Here is a 22,552-nt window from a genome sequence, read left to right as displayed (position 1 = left end):
ATAAAGCTTATAAAATTGTAATGTTTAAAGACTTAAACTTTTGTTATATATTTTTATATTAAAAATAAAATTCAGTACATTAAAGCTTAAAACTGTTTTTTTTTTCATGTTAAATGTTGTAACTAACACTAAACTATTTTTTGCATGACCTTGACGTTGCCACGAACGCGTTTGCAAACTGGAAAAACCGAACTATTTGAAACCGTTGCAAACAGCGAAAGTAGGGGTAAAAATTGAAGCTTCGTTTTGTTAAAGTCTGGCAACATCCAAGAGAAATGGGCCGATGGTCAAAGACCGGAGGGAGGAAAAATAAGTTTTGACGTTTATGTTTATGATAAAACTAACACAAAAAGTAACTTTTACTTAAAGTTGCAACAGTATGTACCTAATTTTTTGTTGTATTTTGTGTAGTCTTTTAAAAATACTTTTGTTGACCAAAAACTTTGCATTTCTTTTTTTTTACTATTTTAAGCATATATTCAGTTTTTTTAACCAAAAATTTTGTACGGTTAATTTTTTTTAAATCTTCTTGCAACTATTCCAAAAATAAATATCATTTAAATTTAAGCTTTATTTAAAATTTATTCTTTTAGATCAGTTTTCTTGAAAACCAAACTTTTTTTACCAAAAATATAGACTAAAAATCGGAGCTCTGAGAAATTTTCCATAATCATCTTTTTTCTTTTGTATTTAACGTTTCCTATTTTCACATTTTATTTTTGTTTCATTTCGTGCAAGGCTGCTTTTTAGTCTTTTTGTATCGTCGACGCTTATTGTTGCATCAACATTGATTTGGCAAAGAGTGAAAATGTTGAGATTTGCTTTCACTTTTCGTACTGTAACTTCATGTCGTGCTTGTTAAACTACTTCAGAGCTACGAGGTCGAGAGCTTGGAAATTTAAATTTGTTAACAGAACCTGCAAGCTGACATGGTGAAAAACTCAACCGGCAGTGTGAGGACTTCTTCAAGCCGAATTGTGATCTTTGTGACATTTTGCGCTACTTTCTTGTGTGCTTTCAAATAAACTTTCAGCAATAACTGACAAAAAATTTCTGTCTTTTACTTTTTGCTAAATTTAGCAGCCTAAAAACACTTTTTGGTTTGTTTTTTTAAGAATAAAAATATTTAATGTTGTATATTTTGAGATTATTGTTAAGATATGTTTACAAATTTAATTTTTTAAAGAATTATTTACAAAGTAACGTTTCACACTGTAGGGCTCTTCAGTTACAATTATATTCTCATTCAAACCTTATTCATAAAGAATTAAGATGTCTTTTTTTAATCTGAAAGTTACTCTAGACTTCTAAACATTTAAATTCAACAGCAACCTATATGCTTACTAAAAAAAATATTTGATTTAGTGTTATTCGCCAATGTCTGTCACGACAACTTTAAATTTCTTAATAATCTTCCTACAATTTTATTCTTCAGTACTTATTACAATAACAGCTTTTACCCAAAGGGATCATAAGTTATACTAACTCTTCAAAAAATAGAAACTTTTTTTTAGCAAAATAATGATTTTAAATAACTTTTAACCAGAAGAAGAAATTTAGTATTATGAAAAGTAGTAGAAAAAACTTGTTATACTATTGTCGTATATATTTAAAAGTTGAACATTTTAAATATTTTTCTTTTAAAGCAAATGTTTATAATAATCTTCTTAACACAAAATTAATGCAAAGAGCAAGTACAATATAGTGTGGCAAAATGCTTTAGACTTCTTTAAACATAAATTGTAATCCTTTCGTAACAGATTAAGAATAACAACCGTTGAAGACATCAAAAAATTTAAAACTTACACTAATTTTATTTTCAAACTTAAAAAGTACCATTTTTATATAAACTCTAAAGAAACAATGTAAGTCACGTAGCTAAGGACTTTCTGTTTCATATTATAAAAAAATATTTTTTGACAAAACTACTTTTAGTCCAATAATCATAAAGTTTATATCTAAAATAATATCTAACAGCTCATAAAACTTTAAAAAAATAGCAAATTTTAGATGAATGTTTTTTTTAATAATATTTAAGTACGTATTTGGTAAGTTTAAGTTTCATATATGTATCTTTTTTGTACTTACTGATATGAACGTTGAAAATTATTCTTAAACAAACAATTTAATTAAAAATGAAATAAAAGATGTTTAAACTGCTTTATTAATATGTATTTTTATCTTAATTTTATTAAAATTAAAACATCTTTACTGGTTTTTAATTCATCTACTTTAAGATGTCTTATTTAAACACTTTTACGCATTAGGAAATACTAAGTTTTAAAATTTTTAAGACTTTTGTCAATGCATGTCTAAAAATGAGATTTAAATGGTTTAAATTTTTTTAATTTGAAGTAACCAACTTTTTTTATTGCTTGAAGTAAATGTGTTTTAGTTATAAAAATGTTTTCAAATTTTATTATGTGTATGACTTTACCCTATTAGGTAACTCTGATTTTTGTTTTTGTTTGCTTTAGTTTGTAGGAATTATGATTTCTGGTAAGTTTACAAATGGTATAAAAAGAAAGTAATCTTCTGGGTAGCTAGGCTTTTTTACAAAAAAAAACTTCTCAATTTTTTACTAAAATTGAAAATTTAGTTTTCTTAAATGAGTTGCTCATATTTTAGTATAACAATTTTTTTCTGCTAATAAGTGGTATTTTTATCTATTTGTTGACTTATATATTAAAACTACTGCTTTAAGCAAACTTATTACTAAAATTTAACAAAAAAAATTTTTATGTATTATTTTTGAAGAAAACGGCTCAGCATAAAATAGACCAAACTTTTTATTTTTTTCTGAAAAAATTAACTTCAAAACTGTTAAATAGTCTGCTAAATGTTTAAAGAACTATGCTGAAATTTATTCTAATTAATGCAAAGCAAGCAAACTTAAAAAACACTTAAGTTTCAACGTCATCGTATTGTTTTTAAATTCTTAAAAAAATAAGAAGCTGACAAGTTACTTAATTTGACTTTTGTTAAAACTTATAAATTTAGTTCTTAATAGACCCGTTACTGAAACTGGGAAAAATTACTTTTTTGAATATCTTTTTGAAAACTATAAACAATGAACTTCACCACACGACCAACAACAACAGCATCCGAGACAACCTACAACCGATTTCGTCCTTATTAGGACTCATCACAAAGGCGTAGTCGCGAGAAACCGCTGTTGAGGTTTCACCAAGCGGGCTAAAGTACAAAGCAATTTTATAAACTAGTGATCAGGATCTGTATTTTAATAAAACTCAAACTGAACTTAGAACGCCAATCTACAACTGAAGCTTTACCACTTTACTCGAGGTCACTTAAAGGGTATTAGATCATGAAAATTGGGTAACACTCAAACTAGAAAACAAACCATAAAAGTATAATAATGTGTAGAAAATAGGTAAACATAAAGTTTGTTGATTTATTAGTTTTGTATATATATTTAAGAATTTGTTTTTATCAAAAAATTTCTTCATCTTTTACTACTACTTATCAAATACTATTTTCCTTTAGCTTTGCGACCCTTGTAGAAAGATTATATTAGAATATTCATTAAAAAACTTGTATGACCGGAAACTTTCAAATACTAATATATTTGGTTTTGTTTTTTTACTAAACTTTTAAATAATCAATCCTGAATTTACAAGATAGAAACATTAGTTAAAATTTGCTAATGATATTCTTACAATCAGCTAAGATAGATTTAGAAATAAAATTTATTGTGTTGTCATAGTTAGTTCAATATTTATGAGAGCCTTTTTAAAGTAACTCTTTACTAAATTGCTTAGAGCTTTCAAATAAAAAATGCTTGTGTTAGTTAACAAATGATTTTTTTTTTTTTTTGAACTAAAAAGTACACTTTATTTAGAAAAGGTTGATCACTATAGCTTAATTTAGCCACACTTATTTTCTGTAGAAAATAAATTTGAAACAAACTTTTATCTTTTATAATACGTAGATTTTGAAGATTTGTCACATATCAACTAATAATTACGTCACAATGTAAATGAGGTTATTTAAACTATTTAATTTGTATTGTAAAGAACATTAATTTTGTTTTTATGTAATCTATTTTGAACAAAAATAAAACATTAACCATTAGTTAGTAAATCAATAAAGTTTAATAAAACTTAACGACGCTGAAGGCAATAAAAGTCACAGAAACTCGGTGTAACATGTATATTATATATTGAATGTTAGTAATGATTGAATCAAAGTTATATAGAATTAGGAAGCAGATTTAGTTCAAATGTAAAAATCAAAAAGTGAAAAAATGAAAAAATTAAACTTTAAGGAAAAAAATTAAACTTTAAGGAAAAACAAAACACAAAAAACATAATTATTACTAGGCTCACAATGTACTGACCGATAATTAATTTACAGCGACATACATAAAATCATAATGACCTGAATTATATATATATATATTGTATTTTATAATTAATAAAATATATATTACTAGGCTTAATGTTATTTTATTTTGATTTTTACATTTGAACTAAATCTGCTTCCTAATTCTATATAACTTTGATTCAATCATTACTAACATTCAATATATAATATACATGTTACACCGAGTTTCTGTGACTTTTATTGCCTTCAGCGTCGTTAAGTTTTATTAAATTTTATTGATTTACTAATTAATGGTTAGTTTTTATTTTTGTTCAAAACAGATTACATAAAAACAAAATTAATGTTCTTTACAATACAAATTAAATAGTTTAAATAACCTCATTTACATTGTGACGTAATTATTAGTTGTAACGAATGTATTTTTTCGTTAGTTAACAACAGTAAATTTTGATTTAGTTATCTTTTCTATTAACGTGAGTTGTTTGTTTATATTATGTTTTGTTGTGTAATTTAGCTTACTTATTTATTTTAGACTTGATAATTACAAATATCATATAGTTTTATAACAGTCGGATTTAATATTAAGTATTTCACCTATTAATAACTATTATCTGTAGAAAATATCTTATTTTAATGAAAACATGTATACACCTACTTTATTCTATGCTTCTATTCTCTCATTACAGTAATTATTTTTTTACAGAACCCAGTTGAAGTGTGTTGATTCGTTGATACACAGAAACATATGTTGGTAGAATAAAGGAAGATTACTGTATACATTGTTTTTATTTATATTCCAGTGAAGTTACTTTACTAGGATCTTTTGTTAGCAAGCAATTAAAACTATATTTTGAACAGTTATTATTTTTATTATTAATATTATTATTATTAATATCATTATTAATATTACTATTATTGTTAATACTATTGGTTATGCCGTTGTTATTAATACTATTATCATTATTATTATTAATATGGTTACTACCATTACCCTTATTACCACTATTATTATTTGTATTATTATTATTATTAGAACATGAATCATTAGGTACAATTAAGTTTATATTTTTAGTTAGGTTTTTACTGATACTTCTAGTTATAGGTCCATTATAATTGTTTTTATTAATTAGATTAATGTTATCATTATTGTTTATTTTAACCTTGTTATTTTTGCAATTGTTATCGTTCCTATCTAAACTAATATTAATTACGTGTGTATTATCTGATTAGTTGTTAATATCTTTATTAGTGATATGTTTATTATTGTTTTTATTAATTTGTGCTGTCAACTCATTATATTTAGATAATACAAAATTATTATGTGATTGTATCATTGACTTTACATTATTCATACAACTATAAGAAATTTTTAAAGTTTTTCTATTAAATATTTTACGGTAACAATGGTTATCTGGGAATTGTTTATCTACTAATCTTAAAAATTCTTTACCCAAGTTTATGTTAATACTAGAACAGTATGGTGGGTTATACCACAACACACGGCTATTACGAGACTTATTACTTTTTGCGTTTTAATATAATTTTCAGTAGTGATACTGTTATTATTAATATCATTATTATAGTTAGTGTTATTATTATAATTACTACAATTACTGCTATTAGTGTTATTGTATCTATTAAATTTATTTACAATGTTATTAGTGTTGTAATCATTACTACTGTTACTTTTAAAACTATTATTATCGTTATTATAATTATTATTACAATTATTGTTATTATTATCATTAATGATGCTGTTATTACTTTTATTGTTGTCATTACTATGTTTATTATCGTTATTACCGTTAAAAATATCATTATTATTGTTATTACTAGTATTATTGTTTGTTTTCATGTATTTTAAGTTACATTTAAAACCACTTTTTTTTAATCCATTTTCATATGAAACTTTTATTTCATTAAATATTTCTTCACTGGATGATAATGAGCCTAAGCGTTTTTGGGTCATTATTGTCGGGGGCTTTCTTTATATGTCGGGGATGGTCGGAATTTGAATTGATAAAATTGATTGAACAATTTTGTTTTCGGTAAGGGCGAAAAGTACTATCAGATAGGCTTAAGGTGACATCTAAAAAATCAGTCACTTGATTACCCAGATCTAAAGTAATTTTGAAACCTATATCTGACATTTACACTTGTTTCCTTGTTCTGTCGTATTACAGGTTTTGCTAGATCTATGACACCTAACCCATCGTCTCTATACAAACCACAGTTACTAAAAACATTTCCCAGTTTACTAAGAATATATAATCCGACAAGGTCACAAATCTCTGCACCATGGAAGCTTCCCATAGGCACATCGAAAAAAGTGTTGTTATTTTTCTTTTTCCAAACATTGTTGTCTGAAAAAAAGTAAGGAATCGCATGCATGTAAAATAATTTCTTTATCGGAATCGGCGAATTTTGAATACATAAAAGCATAATTTAAAGTATTTAAAATGTGTTGTTTGGTGATAGAAGGATAGAGTTCAACTAAATCAAAACTGACAAAACGCTTATATATCTTAAACAATAAATACCTTTTACTCTTATGATGCGAACTAGAATAGTCAGAAAAAAACCTACAACTATAACTATTAAAAATAATTACCTTCAGTAGTTCAGTTAACCTAATTTTTTCTTTAATTTTTTTTTACAACTTATTCAACAAGATTATATAAAAAATCTAAAAAAAAAAAAAAATAAATTATTTTCGAATTTTTTTTATAGTATTCTTTGCATTAGTTGTATTTAACAATCTTGTTTTTCAATCTGAGTTGCTTAAATAGCAGTTTAATTAAAGTATATTGAAAAATAATACAACATAGTTAAATAGTGTAGTCTTAATATTTCAATAGTTGTTTTTATGTTTATGTTGTTTAACGCAACTATGACTGTTTTGCTTATCAAGCTCCTTTAAAAAGTGTTGTGCTTTTAAAGTATTTTAAATGTTTTATAACTATTTTTTTATGATATTGTTGTAAAGTTCCAAAACATTTCTATAATGAGTTAGCATCAGACTACACCACTAGATCAGGGGTCGGCAAACTGCGGTTCGCGGGTTAACTGCGGCCCTCAAAGTGTAAATCTGCGGCCCACGAGCATGTTTTTTATTAAAATGGAATGCGGCCCGCGAAAAAAAAAAGCTGTGGCCCGCGAGCATGTAAATGTGTCCCTCGAGCATATAAATTTTGCCCGCTAAACAAATCTATATTTTAAAATGACTTTTTCGAAAAAAAAACAGTATTTTTATTAGTTTCGTTTTTAAGTACCTGAATATCATTTAAAAACCATTTATTATCTTCACTGTTTAAGCTTAAATATGTGAAAAAAGACAGTTACTAGTACAGCAGTTTTTCTTTAAAATTTAGATTTTCTTTTTCCTTTCAAACAACAACATCTTGGAGTGTACACAAAAGCTTACGTACTTGGATTGGAAAGTTTCTTAGATTCAGTAAGTTGACAATGCAATAAGTAATTTTATTTATTATAAAGGTTTTTATGTGTACAAACACTGTGCAAACATTAAAGTGTTTTACTAGCATGTCAATTATTTATAATTTAGGTCTTTACTTTGACATGTGGTTATAAAAATGTTTTTTCTATAACTATTTTATCACTACATTGAAATTTGTATAGAAACATTTTAAATAAATCAAAAACTATTTTCTAATTTTTTTTTTTGTAAATTATTTTGTATAAATGGCAAGTTTTTTCAATCTTGGCTTTTTTACATTTTTTTATCTTTTAAAAACACTGACTGGTTTGTTTTAACTGATTGTAACTTTTTTGTTTCCAAAAGTTGCAACCAAGAAAACTTTAAATAGATTATTAAAGTATTTAAAGGTTTTATAAGAAAAACTTGCGCTGTTTAAAATGAAATTAATAATATAAGTTTTCTTTATATTTTAGTTAACTTAACAAAATAACTGAAACTTTGTATATGTGCTGTGCAATGTATTGGATATATAAAGATTATTTTCAGCAACTTAGAATATAGTAATGAAATGGCTATCTACAAAATTCAAAAGACTGGAAGAAAGAGAAAAAAACAACACTTTATGAAACCGAACTAAAAGAGGAAATGGATATCAAATTTCATTAATTGTTTTATTGCTTCACTGTGTTTGTAGCTGATCTTTGATTGTTGTGTATCATGTAATTTTTTTTAAAGACAAAACGTCTAATAAATTGCTTATTTCATTGTTAAGGAGTAAGGTGGTATTGAAAAGAAAAAATTTAATAAATTTATAAATAATATTAGGACATACGTATTATATTAAATTTTAATTTTAGACTCTAAAATAAAATACATTTCAAATAGGCCAAGCCAGACCCCTATAAGTAGCTAAATGTAACTAAAACCGATAAAATTTAAAATAAAAACTGAAGAAAGCTAAAACTGCGGCCCGTGGAAAATTTTGAATCTTTAAATTCGGCCCGCGAGAACCAATTGCCAGCCGATCCCTGCACTAGACCGTCAACAATAATATATGTGATATTATGGGACCTGGTTTCGTCCCTGTTAGAACTCATCAGGCAGACATATTAACGATAAAATGTTGTATTCAAACGAATCTTAACTTTTAGTTGAGTCTTTATTTTTCTTATAAACACCTTTATTAATATTAAACTACTACAACTTTATAAATAAAACTAAGGAACCTTTATTTTTTTTTAAAGCTTTTTCCAAGGATTTTTCAACTATTTTAGATTTTACCTAGGCTTTCAAAGATCGTTGGTAGCACTTTAAACTTTTATATAGAAAAATTGCACTGCAGTGTTAGGTACTTAACAAAGTTAAAGTAATAAACTTTTTAAAACTAATTTAATCTATTTTTTCACGATGACAAGTGTTATATCAAGCATTTAAGTTACCTCTGCTACCCTAAATAGAGGGTATAAAACTGCTGTTTAACCGTACTATCTAGTTAGTTTGTATCATTTTTATAGTTTTAACTAGGTAGCGTTTAAAATTTTTACTTAATTTTTTTTTTACCCTAAATTTTTAAACATATAATTTACGTTTTCGTTACAACTGCAGATAACTTTATGCTCGTACTAAATATTGAGATGTTAGACTTTATTAATCTTTATTAAACCGTTAAGTACTGTTTTTTCAGTTGTATTATTCAAATTTTAAGAGAATCCCTGTAAAAAATTATTTTACAGTTTTTAACATGTATATATGATGGGAACGGGTCTAAATTGCACTAAGAAAAAATTGCACGAGGGGACTAAATTGCACGAGAACAAAATTGCACGAGTGCACAAAATTGCACGAGGGAACAAAATTGCACAAAGACTATTTTGTACAAAGGGTAAATTTTGCACGAGTTACACTTTTGCGCGACAGTAAAATAATACAAAAAAAAATAAATAAAAAACAAAAAAATAAAAACAAAAGATAATTTAAACTACTATTAATTTAATAAAACAATAAAATCAAATAAAAAGTTACTGACCGAGGGTAAGGGTTTGGGGTAACAGTGATAATAAAAATAAAAATAAAAAATAACTAATAAAAATTATTATTAGAAAAAAATAATAATAATCAAAAAACCAAAAAAAAAAAAGGCTACCGACCGAGGGTAAGGGGTAAAAAAGGTAGTAAAAAAAAAGATAATAAAATAAATTAAAAAAAAAATTAATTAGTTAAATAAAAAAATTAAATAATAAAAATAACTTACTGACCGAGAGTAAGGGTTAGGGAAACAGTGATAGTAAAAAAAAAAATTATTAAATTTAGCAAAATTAAAAAAAAAGAAATTGATCTAAAAGTATAAAAATAAAATAAATAAAATTTAACCCGTGAAAAATTTCTCCGTGCGAAAGTATCTTCGTGCAATTTTGAAAGCTACCCATATATGATATTCTAAATATTAAAAAGTAGTTAGTTTTAAGTTAGTTGTTAGTAAAATAAATTCAAGCTGAATAAAAACAGCGTTTTAAAGTTTTTGCTTAGTAAATACATAAAACAACACAAATATCATATGTTGGATTCTATTAGATATAAAGAATTAATATCTACAATAAAAAGTATTTTAGTAGTTGTAAAAGTGTGTTTAGATTCAGTTACTGTAAACTTTTTTTGTTTTGTATTTAAACTTTTATAATAATTATTTCGTTAAAAAAAAAATTATTAATAATAAGCTTTAAAGTTAATGCATGTAGTTTATTGAACGACAAAAAATACGCTCAGAATATTTGATTCTAAGACCTGGTGTACGAAAAAACCTTTCGCTTATCGTGTCGCACAACCACGGATACCTTTTAACGTCTTGTCTAGGACTAATTGTGAATGTAATTGTTATACGATAAACTACAACTTGCTTTTTGTCAATCATATTATAAAAACTGTTTTATAAAATTATATTATAAAAATATATTATAAATCAAAATAACTAAATAACCTTTTAGCTAAATAACTTTAAGTTTATTTTGAGCGCAAGCTTTTAGCTTAACATATTTTTATTATCATGGAAGTTATCAGTTAGTTTTGTAAAATTAAAATAGGTTAAAACAATAACTGTATTTTTTAATAAGTTGTTTGAGGACTTCTATATATACTTATTATAAGTTATTTTATAAGATAAATTTTGAAACGGCATAAATTAAAACAAGCTTTAACATTTTTTAAAGTACTACTTCTTTTACTCTTTTACTTAGCTAATAATTATTTGTTTGTATCATATTGTATCAGAGGTCGGCAGATGGGCTAGATTTATTATTAAAGTCTTTACAGACCGCAATTTAAATCATTTATGGTTATGCTATTAGATTAACATGTTTGTGGGTTGTACATTATGCTTCGCAAGCCAAAATTTTATAACCCATGTATTAAAAACAAACATAAATTAAACTCAATTAATTGGGTAGCTGTCTAAATTGCACGAGCGTACAAAGTTGCACGAGGATACTTTTGCACGAAAGGTCATTTTTGCACGATTACTTTTTTGTACGAGCAGACAATTTTGAACGGGTTTAATTATTTTCTTTAATAATTTTTTATTTTTACTTTCACTATAAACCCTAACCCTTACCCTCGGTCGGTAAGTTTTATCTTTTTTGTTTTTTAATTATGATTTTTTTTGTTAATTTTTATCAATTAGTTCTTTTTTTGCTATCACTGTTACCCCTAACCCTTACCCTCGGTCAGTAACTTTTTTTTTTATTGAATAACTTTTTAGTTTTTTTTTTTGTTTATTTCTTTTTTCCGTATTATTTTACTGTCGTGAAAAAATGTAACTCGTACAAAATTGACCCTTAGTGCAAAATCGTCTTCGTGCAGTTTTGTGCCCTCGTGCAATTTTGGGCACTCGTGCAATTTTTTTCTCGTGCAATTTAGTCCCCTCGTGCAATTTTGTAATCGTGCAATTTAGACCCGTTCCCCATTTAATTAATATATTTTCGTTTTCTAATTTCCTCTTAAGTTAGTGCAGAATTTGAAAATCTAGAACGGTTCTAAACAGTTTTGTTTTTTGAAAAACGAATTTAAAAAGGTGATATTGGTAATAGATATCACAAAACCGTCGGTTTAGTAGTTTTTTGATAAATTAAAAAAACTAATATTTAAAAAAAAAAATTTTTTGTCAATATAAATTAAGAGTGTTTTTTACTATCATATCATGTGTACTACTTTAAGGCAGCTGATATTTTATTTAAAATTTTAAAATTTTTGATAAATAAAAAAACTATTTTGTTAAATGAAAAGTGACTAAGACATTTCTTTTTTGTTTTAATAGAGTCTTTTCTTAATATTTAAATACAGTATTCATTCTTTAAAAAAAAATCTGTTATATACAAAACTTTAGATTTTATTTCTACAGCTAATTCAAAATAAATAAAATCGAAATTGTTGTGTGTTTTCAAATTAAAAACATTTTGGACATTAGCTGTTAAATTTTTTTAACTCAAAAACATTTACATATAAATAAAGCAACAGTCACTAACATGATTATTGTTAGTCATTTTATTTCTTGATATATTACCTAAAATTACAAATAATGGAACCGTCATATTTCACACTGAAAATTTAAGTTTTATATTTAATTATTTTTTCTAAATGACTGCTTTTTAAAAACTAACCAAGTTAATCTTAACACTTTGCTTTTTTATATAACACTTAACACTTATTTTTCGGAAAAGTTTTTTTTTTCTATGACAGTCTTGTATTTATAAGATTGTATGTAAACTGAATTAAGTATAAATATCATCAATGTGTTATAAACTTTTTTAATTTTATTGTCACAAAACTTCAGTTTTATACTTTAGATTAGCAATTATGTACAACCTAAACTTTAAACACCTTTTTTTAATTTTAATAAGTACTCTTATATTATTTATTTAATATTTGTATATATATATATATATTTAACATTCATTAAACATACTTAAATAAATTTTTTAATTAGTTTAAAGTTTATTACGCCAGCGTATATGCATTTCGATACAATTTAGAAAACAAAGAAGCCTTTTCAATTAATATAAATAAACGTACATAGTTCTTATTTCATAGTCGAAGCAAAAACTTTGTAATAAAATTGAAAACGTTTTGATTTTTAACCTAAAAGCGGTAATGAATAAATATTTGGTAAAATTATGTTTTACATAAAGTATAAAGAAGAAAATTTTCAAAAGAAACACAAAAAATTGATAAGTTATATTGAAATATATTTATACAGATACTACTAAATAAGAAACGACCAACTCATTTTAACAGCAACATTACCTTAAGTAGAAAAAACGAAACATAATATGATTGATTGTTTTTACGTAAATTGAATAATTGGAAAAACAAATAAATTACTGTGTTTAATAAGTCATAATCTCTTTAAAATATTAGTAATAAGTTTAATGCATGCGGACTTCAAAGAGTGTCCTTGTCATAAAAGTTTGTAAATTTAGAAACTATGTTTAGTGTGGAACTTCTCTATCAATATTTTTAACATCGCATCGATTAGAATTTTCACTTTTACCAATGTTGGTGTTTTTTCTATTTTTCGGTGTTAAAAGTAAAACAGTCTGGGATCTGTTACAAATAGTTTATTGTTAGTATTTGTGAAAACCTATATTTTTATACTTAAAAATTTGAAAATTGTTTTAATATTTGCTAAATTTAAGTATTTAACAACATTAAAAATATTCACAAAAAGTACCATGTTTATATTCTAATATATTATAAAGAATTTATTTTGAATTTTATTTATTTTTCTTTTCTAATATTTTATAAAGTAACATTAAAGTAAAAGTTCATGATTCACAAAATTCATTATTGTTAAAAGATTTTAAAAGTTCATTAGTCATAAAATATTAAAAGCTGCCTATGAATCAAAGTCATGAAAATTTAAATTACTTTAAGATTAATTACCTGCAAAAATATAATTTATTGCTTTAGAAAAACGACTGATGTAAAAATACTTTTATGTTGTGTAAAGTTTGAGTACTTAATTTTAAATTTTTTAAATGAGTCTATACTTGTTTTTGAATGAAATAAAACAAAGGTGTATGTTATTAATTAAGTTTTAGACTTACTTGCTTTTGCTGCTTTTGAATAAGTAAAGTTTTTCTGACTTTTTGCTTTTTTTTCTGTGCCTTAATTAAAAATTTATAAGTATATTTTTTGATAATGGTGGGTAGTTTTATACAAGCACCTAAGCTTTTTTTTAGTTTAAAAAAAACAAAAGTCATCGCTTACCTCCAGACAATAACGAAAACTAGAGTGAGAACAACTGCTAAAAATGACGCGATAAGCAGAATTAGGGACATATTGCTTTGAACGATGTCATAATTTTTAGCTCCGCCTGTTAAAGGATTTATGAATTCACAAGCAGCTCCTAATCGATTAGATGGACAGCTGAAAATAGTTTAAACTTTAAAACAGTGCTTCTAGTCTATTCAATTTTTAATTTTTTTAATTCCTTTGCATCTCTAGGTATGAACTATTACATAAGTTTAATTTTATCACGCTGCATAGCCTAAAATTTTACGGTTTTAAAAATAGATGCTTATAAGTTTTTATAAGTTCACGTAAGTTTAGTAAAAACATTAACTCTTTAGGAAAAACCAAATCTTTTAATCAATAAAATGTTTACGTTGTTATTTATATGAATTTATATTTATTTTAACGCATGTGGTAATAAGAATATAAAGATGTTAATGAAAACTAATAAAACTTTTTTTCAACGAAGTCGATTAAAATTAAATGTAAAAAAAAACTTTTTAACATATTTTTAAAAATATTACCTGCAAAATCTATTGTTGTGATGAACATTTTCCAAACAAATTCCGTTCGATATTCGACTATTACATTTGTCCAAAAATTTGGCCGGATTGTCACAAAGCTTTACATTTGGTTTTGGTCTATTGACTGTAATATTTTGTTTTAATAAGTTTAAGACCTAGATTTTGTAACTTTCGACTAAAATTAATTAGAGAAAATATAACTTATACACAATTAGGGCTTTTATTGCAGTTAGGTTTTGAAACTTATTCCATAAACATTTAAGTTTAACAAAAAAAGCGATTTTATTTAAAACAACAAATTCTGGTTATCAAAACTTTAAAGTCTATCTAAAAGTTCAAATCTTAAATTCTAACATCTTAAAGTTTGCTTTGTCATGATTATTTCATACCTTTACATGTTTTCAGAATCGTATGCTTTGCAGGTTTTTTCAATTTAATGATTGGAACATCTTTCTGAATTAAGCACGCATGGTTGTTTAACTCGCAGATATTCCTGAAGAATTTCGGTCGTGATCGTGACTGTAATAAAAATATATAGTTTCTTATAAAAATTTAATACCAAAAAAGTAGTTGTACAAACTTTATTTTGTTGTTTTATAGTATTATTAGTTGTTAAGTAAGATAAAACAATCTTCAACATTTTTTTAAAGATTATTAATTATTAAAAACAGGATAATAACAAATATATAGTTTAACTGTTTTATGTATTTATTTTTTATTGATAAAGTTTAAACTTAGTAGACGTTTTTAATATATTAAAATTTACAAAGAAAATGCTTAACAGATCAATAATATGTTAAGGCATTAGATGCAGTTTTTTTTTAAACATTACATTAAATATTTCTGAGGGTTCGCGAACCAATTTTTTCAAGAAACCAACTCAAAATTATGTTACCTTTTGATAAAACCTTAAAATATTGAAAAACATTTACTTTTATTGTTCCGTAAAATTATTTTATAAAAATTGTTTCGTTCAATCGTCAGTCTAGATAAAAAATCTAAAAAAAAAAACTTTGAAATACTATATAAAATAGATTTAAAAATAGTTTTAAGTTAACTGCTATTTGTTGGATGGGTAAAATACATCTTTAAATAACGTTTTTACTCTTGTTTAGTGACACTTTATTTTAAACTCGGATATTTCCACTACGTTAAACTATTTTTTTTGATCAATAATCTCACTGTTACTAAAACCTATTTGTACTTTCGCTTTTTAAATACTTCAAACTTGTTTTAAAATGTTTCTGAGGTAAACCTTATAATATTTCAACTCCAAGAACAAGGTATGTTCTAACTTAACTTACGTGTTTCATGCCGCAGTAATAGATGGAATTCCAAAGCTTTGGTTTGCAATTGAATTTGCAAATGCATTCGTTTTTCACACATCTCCCACCGAACTTGCATTTTCCGTCTTTGTCGCATTTCGCTGACTTTGCTTGCTTCCCAACCAGCAAGACTATGAACACTGTAAATTTAATTTATACATGAATTAGTTTTGTACGAATTGTTTATAAATTTTTTATCACTGCTTGAGTAAACAAGTAAGGTTTTTTAGTCTCGTACATAAAGTAAACAGTAGTCATTTTTAAAACCATCGCAGCTTAAAATCTTTTGGTTGATTGCATACTTTAGTATCTATACAAGTTTTATTGTTTCGAAAGAACTTAATGAAAAGCGCACAGTTTGGTTTAAAAAAAATAACAAGATATACTTTAAAAAACTACAGTAAAAAAAATACATTTTTAATCACTATAGTTTCTATAAAGCGAATAAAAACTAAAGCAATTTTTTGATATGAATTTAATACAGTGTATGTATTAGAATAAGGTCAGTGTAAATACTCTAATAATAACTTACAAACTAAAACAACTTTCATCAACGAAGTTATATTGCTCATCTTAAACTCTTTTATTTTTATAACTGTACTAAATGTTGAAAAGTATATGTACTGATTTTTATATCTCCAGTTCACTGTAATGAGTAAAACAGTGAAGCACACTGGTTTATATATAAATTACTGCGCAGGTGTTGTACAAATCGAGAGCTTGAAAAGCAAAAAAAAGCAAAAAAAATTCTCAAATCTGTCAAAGCGCAATTGGTGAGTTTCTAAACCAAAAAGTATTGAGAAAAAAAGTATGTACGAAATAACTCAGTGTCTATAAGCACGTACTCATTTTGTTTTTAAAAAAGGTCTAGTTTTTAAAAGACCTTATAAGTAGTTAATTACATTTCTATGCAGTGAATTCGAAACAACAATGTTTGCAATGTTCTTGTTGAATTATTTTTCTTTAAATCGAAGTTAAATGCAATGATGCCAAAGCAAAAGAATAATTAAACTATTGTTTTACTTTGCCAAATTTTATTTAAGTTATGCATTGTAAAGTATAGGTTTCCGTAACACGCCTAAACTTAAAAACACAAGTTTAGAGACTTTTTATTGTTTTACTCATTTTTTATTTAAATATTTATTTATTATCAAGAAATTTTTTATAAAAGGTGTACAATTTGAAAAACGTACACAGTTTGTAAAAATTTGATTTTTTTTCAATTTTTAAATGACTTTAAAAAATAACAGAATATTTAAAATTCAAGAATAGTGTACTTTGTAAACCCTTTTAAATTAACTCTTCTAATTTAACAACTTATTTTCATTAGTGACAGTCTTTTTTTATAAGTGAAAACAAATCAAGTTTGTTTTGATTATTTTTTTATATCCACGTACCATGTAAAAGTCAGCAATATGAGTAACATCAATAATTTTTTAACTTAGAAGGTTATAAAAGTTTAAGTCTACTAAAATACGTTTAAAAGTACGTTTAAAACATTTAAGAAGACGTAAGGAAACCTACTATCTGCGTTAAAATATATCTTCGTAATAAAATCTGGTATTAAGCAAATACGATGTACTAGTCGTAAAAGCTCTTATTATAGTTTACAGCAACAATAAAAGTGGTAACGCCTTTATGTTTTTTATTTGGTTTAACGCAAAAAAAACATTAACATCTCTTTTTTGAACTATCTTCAGAGTAAGACGTAGTAGCTTGTTTTTACACCTGGTTACAGAAATACAAAGGTTTCAAACAAATATTATGCAAGCTCTTAAATTAAATTATTTATAATTGTTTTACTGCTTAAGTTTAAAACAATTATTATGCTACGTCTTTTTTGAACTAAAATCAGTGCTGTTCGTATTAGATTGGTTTTACACTTAGTAGCATAAATACGAAGTTGCAATACTTATAATATTTTTGAAGGCTTTTTTTTTAGATAGAAAACAGATTAGTAGAAATGTTTACAATTTTATTAAAAATTTGTTGAATAAAATATAACATACGCAGCTATAGGTTGTGGTTTTTAAGTACTGATTAGGTTTTACGTACTTAATTTTCTTCTTAAGTAGTTTTTGAGATAGTTTGACCTTTTAACAACAAAAATATATAATTAAATTACTCTATTTTTTGAACTAGCAAACAGTTTCAATGGTTTTATCTATGTGTTTACAAAAAAAAACTTTTATAGTTTTTTTTTTTTTTTTTAAACTACTTATTATTGCTTAATTATTCTAGGTTAAGATTTTTGCTTTACCTAGTTTTAATTCTTACAACATATTTTTTGTAACCACAATACTTTAAATCGAATTCATGTACGTGTTATCAAAATAAACACAAAGCTAAAGTAAAAATACATATTAAAAAACCACGCGTGCGATTTTATGAATTTAATCCGGTAGTACAAAAAACTGTGTGTTTAAAAATTATAAATTTTTTTTTTTATTACCTTCTTGAATTGAAACATTGTAGGCGTGTTTAAACTATTTAAGTTAATCCGTTTAGATTATTGGGAAACTTTTTTTGAATATAATTGTTTTAATCTTTCTTACAAATCTTAACTTTTTTTATACGTCGTTTTAATTTTTTTATTTAACCGTGTGTCTAAATGACTTTTACCACTTTGTAGAACATACTTTTTATTAACTTTACATTTAAAGTTTATATTTAAAGTTTATTAAAAAGTTTGTTTATTTGTTTAGACATTTTTGGTTCCTTTTTGAAAAAAAAAACAGATTTAATGTCCTTTTATCAATTTAAATATCAAAATTAATCGTTTTAAAAATAAAACAGTTTTAGTTCCAGATTTAAAGCAAGTTTTCTATTTTATAATTTTATATAGCAGACTTTACCTGTAAACAAACATAGTTACAGTTAACTTTTCATCTTATTCTCAAATGTACCTTAAGCTAAATTTGATAACTAAAAAATACTTGATATGAAATTCAGACATACTGTAATAAACATCTTTTAATATTTTTATTGCCTTTAAAAGCTTTTAGCGGGGTTCGATGGCTTTTTATGAACAATTACATCATCTATTTACAAAGCGAAGTGCAACTTTACTGTTTTACCGATGAGTAACATAAATATATTCCAAAAAAAAATTTTTTTAATTATTTTATGCAGAATATTGTTAATATAAGTTTAGTTACTTTGAAGCAACGTTTCTTTAAATGCGTACACAGTTGTCATGCAAAACTGAGCGTGTTTGAAACAGAGTCACAAGCGCACAGCTTTTATAATCATCATTATAACAGTTTCGTAATTCATACAGAACGATGGGCTTTAAAGTTTACCGAGGCGTATCAAAACATAAGACAAGTTTAATGACTTCATTTTGGTCTTGCCGCAAATTTACACGTTGCTGATTGACACCCCACAAGCTTTAGTAGGCGATTTGGGTAAATCAGGTCTGTTTCTTTTCTTGTTTTCTAGCCTGCATAGCGTGAGACTGAAGTTGCATGACGTAATGTTGTTATTACTCACTATTAGCAAAGATACAAAGCAAACGTTCTTAGTACATGTAAAATGTGTTAATAAATCAAGTCAGAATGTTTATTAAAAACTTAATGAGAAAATTTTTACAAGTAAACGTTTAGGTCTTAAAAAGATTTCCAGTTTTACAGTATTAAGTTTCATAGAAGTTTTACCTTATGAAAAGCTAAATTAAATTCATTGTGAAAAAAATTTCTGTTTTTTGTTGGTAAAAGTTTTATTTTTAATTAAGATATTCAAAGTTAGTTTTTTTTTTATTGTCGAAAAACCTTTCTAAACTCTAGTACAATTTTTTTGTAAAATATAAAAATTTAAGAGATAAAAATAATACTTCTTTATCCAACTATTAAGATACTATATAATATAGTTCAAAATCATACAAAGTCATAAAGATGTGATTTCGTATATTGAGTTACTCAGTGTTGTTGATAATATCAAGATAATATTTTGTATGATAATGTTATTTTTTTAAAGTTAGTTATGTTGAAAATAATTTTACTTTAAAATAATTTGTTAAACTTGTACTGTTTAAACTTCTTACACATCTTTTTTTTGTTTTAAACTGAAACGATTTAAAAATCAGTTTTAAGACGAAAACTCTGTTCATGTATGAATAATCAAAGTAAACTTTGAGGTCTAATGGCTTTAAATTTATAGCTAATATTACATAAACTGTACTTTAATAATTTAAATAAAAAAACTATGAAATATCTTATTTTTTAGGTCAGACTAACATAACAACTTTTTAGCAATAACTTAAACAAATTAAACTTAACTTGTGGCTTGTTACCTTACAAGATGTATAAATGCAGTTCTCATTCATTTACAAGTACTTTTAAGTGCTTCAAACTTTTGTTTACTCAAGTTTGATTCTTTTCGACATTCGTTCATAACATAATATGATATGTCAAACATAAACCGCATTTAAAAAAACAATCTTTCCGATGTTAATTCAAAGTTGTATCTACGGTAGCAAACATAACTTAGGTCTTTTAGTTAGTTTTTTCTCCCGTATTTGTTTACAAGTTGTAAAACAAGCATGTTTTTAGACGAACAAGTTTATGTGTATTTGCTAATTGATAAAATAGATAACGATTTTGTACAATTGTGTATTCGTAGAAAACAAACAAAGTAAGAAGAATGCACAAATGACCAGTAATAAAGTTTTATGAGTGTGTATAATAATATTCAAATCTACTTTTTTTAGTTACTCTAATTTTTAAACATGTATCTAAAGGGGGTAGCTGTCTAAATTGCGCGAGCGTACAAAATTGCACGAAGATACTTTTGCACGAAGATACTTTTGCACGAAGGGTCACTTTTGCGCGAAGACACTTTTGCGCAAAGATACTTTTGCACGAGCAGACCATTTTGCACGTAGACAAAAAGATTTTTTTTTAATGTTTTTTTGATTTTTTTTTTGATTTTTTTATTTTTTTTTTACTATCACTGTTACCCCAAGCCCTTACCCTCGGTCGGTAATTTTTTTTTCTTTTTTTTTTTATTATAATTTTATAAGTTATTTTTTATTTATACTATCACTGTTACCCCTAACCCTTACCCTCGGTCAGTAACTTTTTTCTTTATTAAATAATTGTTTAGTTTTCTTTTTCTGTTTATTTTCTATTTTAATTTCTTTTTTTACTCACGTGCAAAAATTTAACTCGTGAAAATTTGACCCTTGGTGAAAAATCGTCTTCGTGCAATTTTGTGCCCTTTTACAATTTTGGCTTTGCGAAAATTTGGCTTCGTGTAATTTTGTGCTTTCGTGCAATTTTGTTCTCGTGCAATTTAGTCCCCTCGTGCAATTTAGTAAACTCGTTCGTTTTTGTCTTCGTGCAATTTAGATCCGTTCCCATCTAAAGGTTACTATAAATACAAAAAAAACTAGATACTATTTTAGCTAACTTACATGTTTATTATTATAACTTTTTACTAAAATTATCAATGTACGAAAGTTGCTTTTAAAAATTGGAAATCTTTGAAAAAGGTATAGCTCTAATTTTTAAGACATTTTTATAGTATTGATACCTTTTTCTTTTAGAGTTATCTGGTTTATAACTTTTGATTTTAAATGTATAAGAATAAAAATTAATACTTATAACTACAAAAAGTAATAAAGTGTAAACAAAAACGCTAAATAGGTTTATACGTTTTTATTCTAATCTTATATTTTTTCTATAAAAAACTGACTTTAATTATTCGGAAATACTTATAGCTTTCCTATGAATGGAAGTATTTTAGGCGCATGAATACTTTAAAAAACACTAGTAAATAATTTATTTTTAAGTAAATTATAAAAAAAACAATTTTGACAAATACTCAGTATTTATTTTATTAATAATAAGTAAAAAAAATTCAAAAAATATTTAGGTTAATGTAAGTTTTTTTCAAAAAAAAACATAACTTGTGCAAGTTATAAGTACTTTTTATATAATAAACTTTTATTGGTGTTTAAGCTGTTTCTTCTTTGCTGAAAACTAATATTACAGTAGTACTGAATAAACGTTTAAATATAAAACATGTTTACGATAAAAAGCAAACTTTTATGACTTATCTTAAAGTTTAGTTCTACTTATTTTTTTAAATTTGATATAAAAGTGTTGCTATTTATAAATATTAAAATTTATGTGTAAAAGCTGCTATAACAAACAGTTACTTTAAGCACCAACTTAGACTAATGTTTCAAATGATATTTCGTTTTTATAAGCATTTAATGCTAAAATAATAATCTTTGAAATCATAAAACAAATATATACGAAATACACTTTGACTAATAGGTTTTAAACTTGTATTACTTTTGTACTTTATATTTTAACTCTTTCAAAAAAACTTTTCAAACTAACTACTTTAGTACACGGTTTTAGTTTAAGTAAAAAACAAACAATAAATTCATATAAGGGAATACTTATCTTTGTATATTCAACTTTGAAATACTGCTTATTACCTGTTTTGATTTTTTCAAAACAACCTAAAACTATGTTTTTTAAACTAGTTGTTTATGTTTTTTTTTTTGTTTCCTTATAACCTCTGGCCCTTAAAATGCGTTTTAGCTTGAAAATGCAATTTTACTTTTAAATATTTTTTATTAACTATAGTTTAATTTTTTTAAAGCCTTCTCACACTTACTCTTG

The 22,552-nt window shown here is 25.0% G+C and overlaps 1 protein-coding gene across 1 annotated transcript; it reads right to left on the bottom strand.

Annotated features, from left to right (window-relative positions):
• Positions 1 to 12,925: 12,925 nt before the first annotated feature.
• Positions 12,926 to 16,558, bottom strand: LOC145829903 (uncharacterized). The gene is made up of 7 exons (XM_082937775.1): positions 16,450 to 16,558; positions 15,897 to 16,057; positions 14,982 to 15,111; positions 14,593 to 14,716; positions 14,045 to 14,203; positions 13,882 to 13,941; positions 12,926 to 13,378 (listed from the first exon to the last, which is right to left on the bottom strand). Exons 1-7 carry the CDS (start codon positions 16,487 to 16,489, stop codon positions 13,264 to 13,266), a joined length of 789 nt encoding a protein of 262 aa, XP_082793901.1. The 5' UTR covers positions 16,490 to 16,558; the 3' UTR covers positions 12,926 to 13,263.
• Between the last annotated feature and the right edge of the window lie 5,994 nt (positions 16,559 to 22,552).

This window comes from Thalia democratica, chromosome 2 (assembly GCF_965202585.1).
Source record: "Thalia democratica chromosome 2, ktThaDemo2.hap1.1, whole genome shotgun sequence".
Lineage (NCBI taxonomy): Eukaryota > Metazoa > Chordata > Thaliacea > Salpida > Salpidae > Thalia > Thalia democratica.
This window is presented reverse-complemented; position numbering and strand designations above follow the sequence as displayed.

Coding starts and splice junctions, on each gene's coding strand:
- LOC145829903 (XM_082937775.1), bottom strand. CDS start 16,489: ATGAGCAATATAACTTCGTTGATGAAAGTTGTTTTAGTTT. Junction 16,058..16,449: donor GATGAAAGTTGTTTTAGTTT/GTAAGTTATTAT, acceptor TTAAATTTACAG/TGTTCATAGTCTTGCTGGTT. Junction 13,942..14,044: donor GTTTTCGTTATTGTCTGGAG/GTAAGCGATGAC, acceptor TTTTTAATTAAG/GCACAGAAAAAAAAGCAAAA.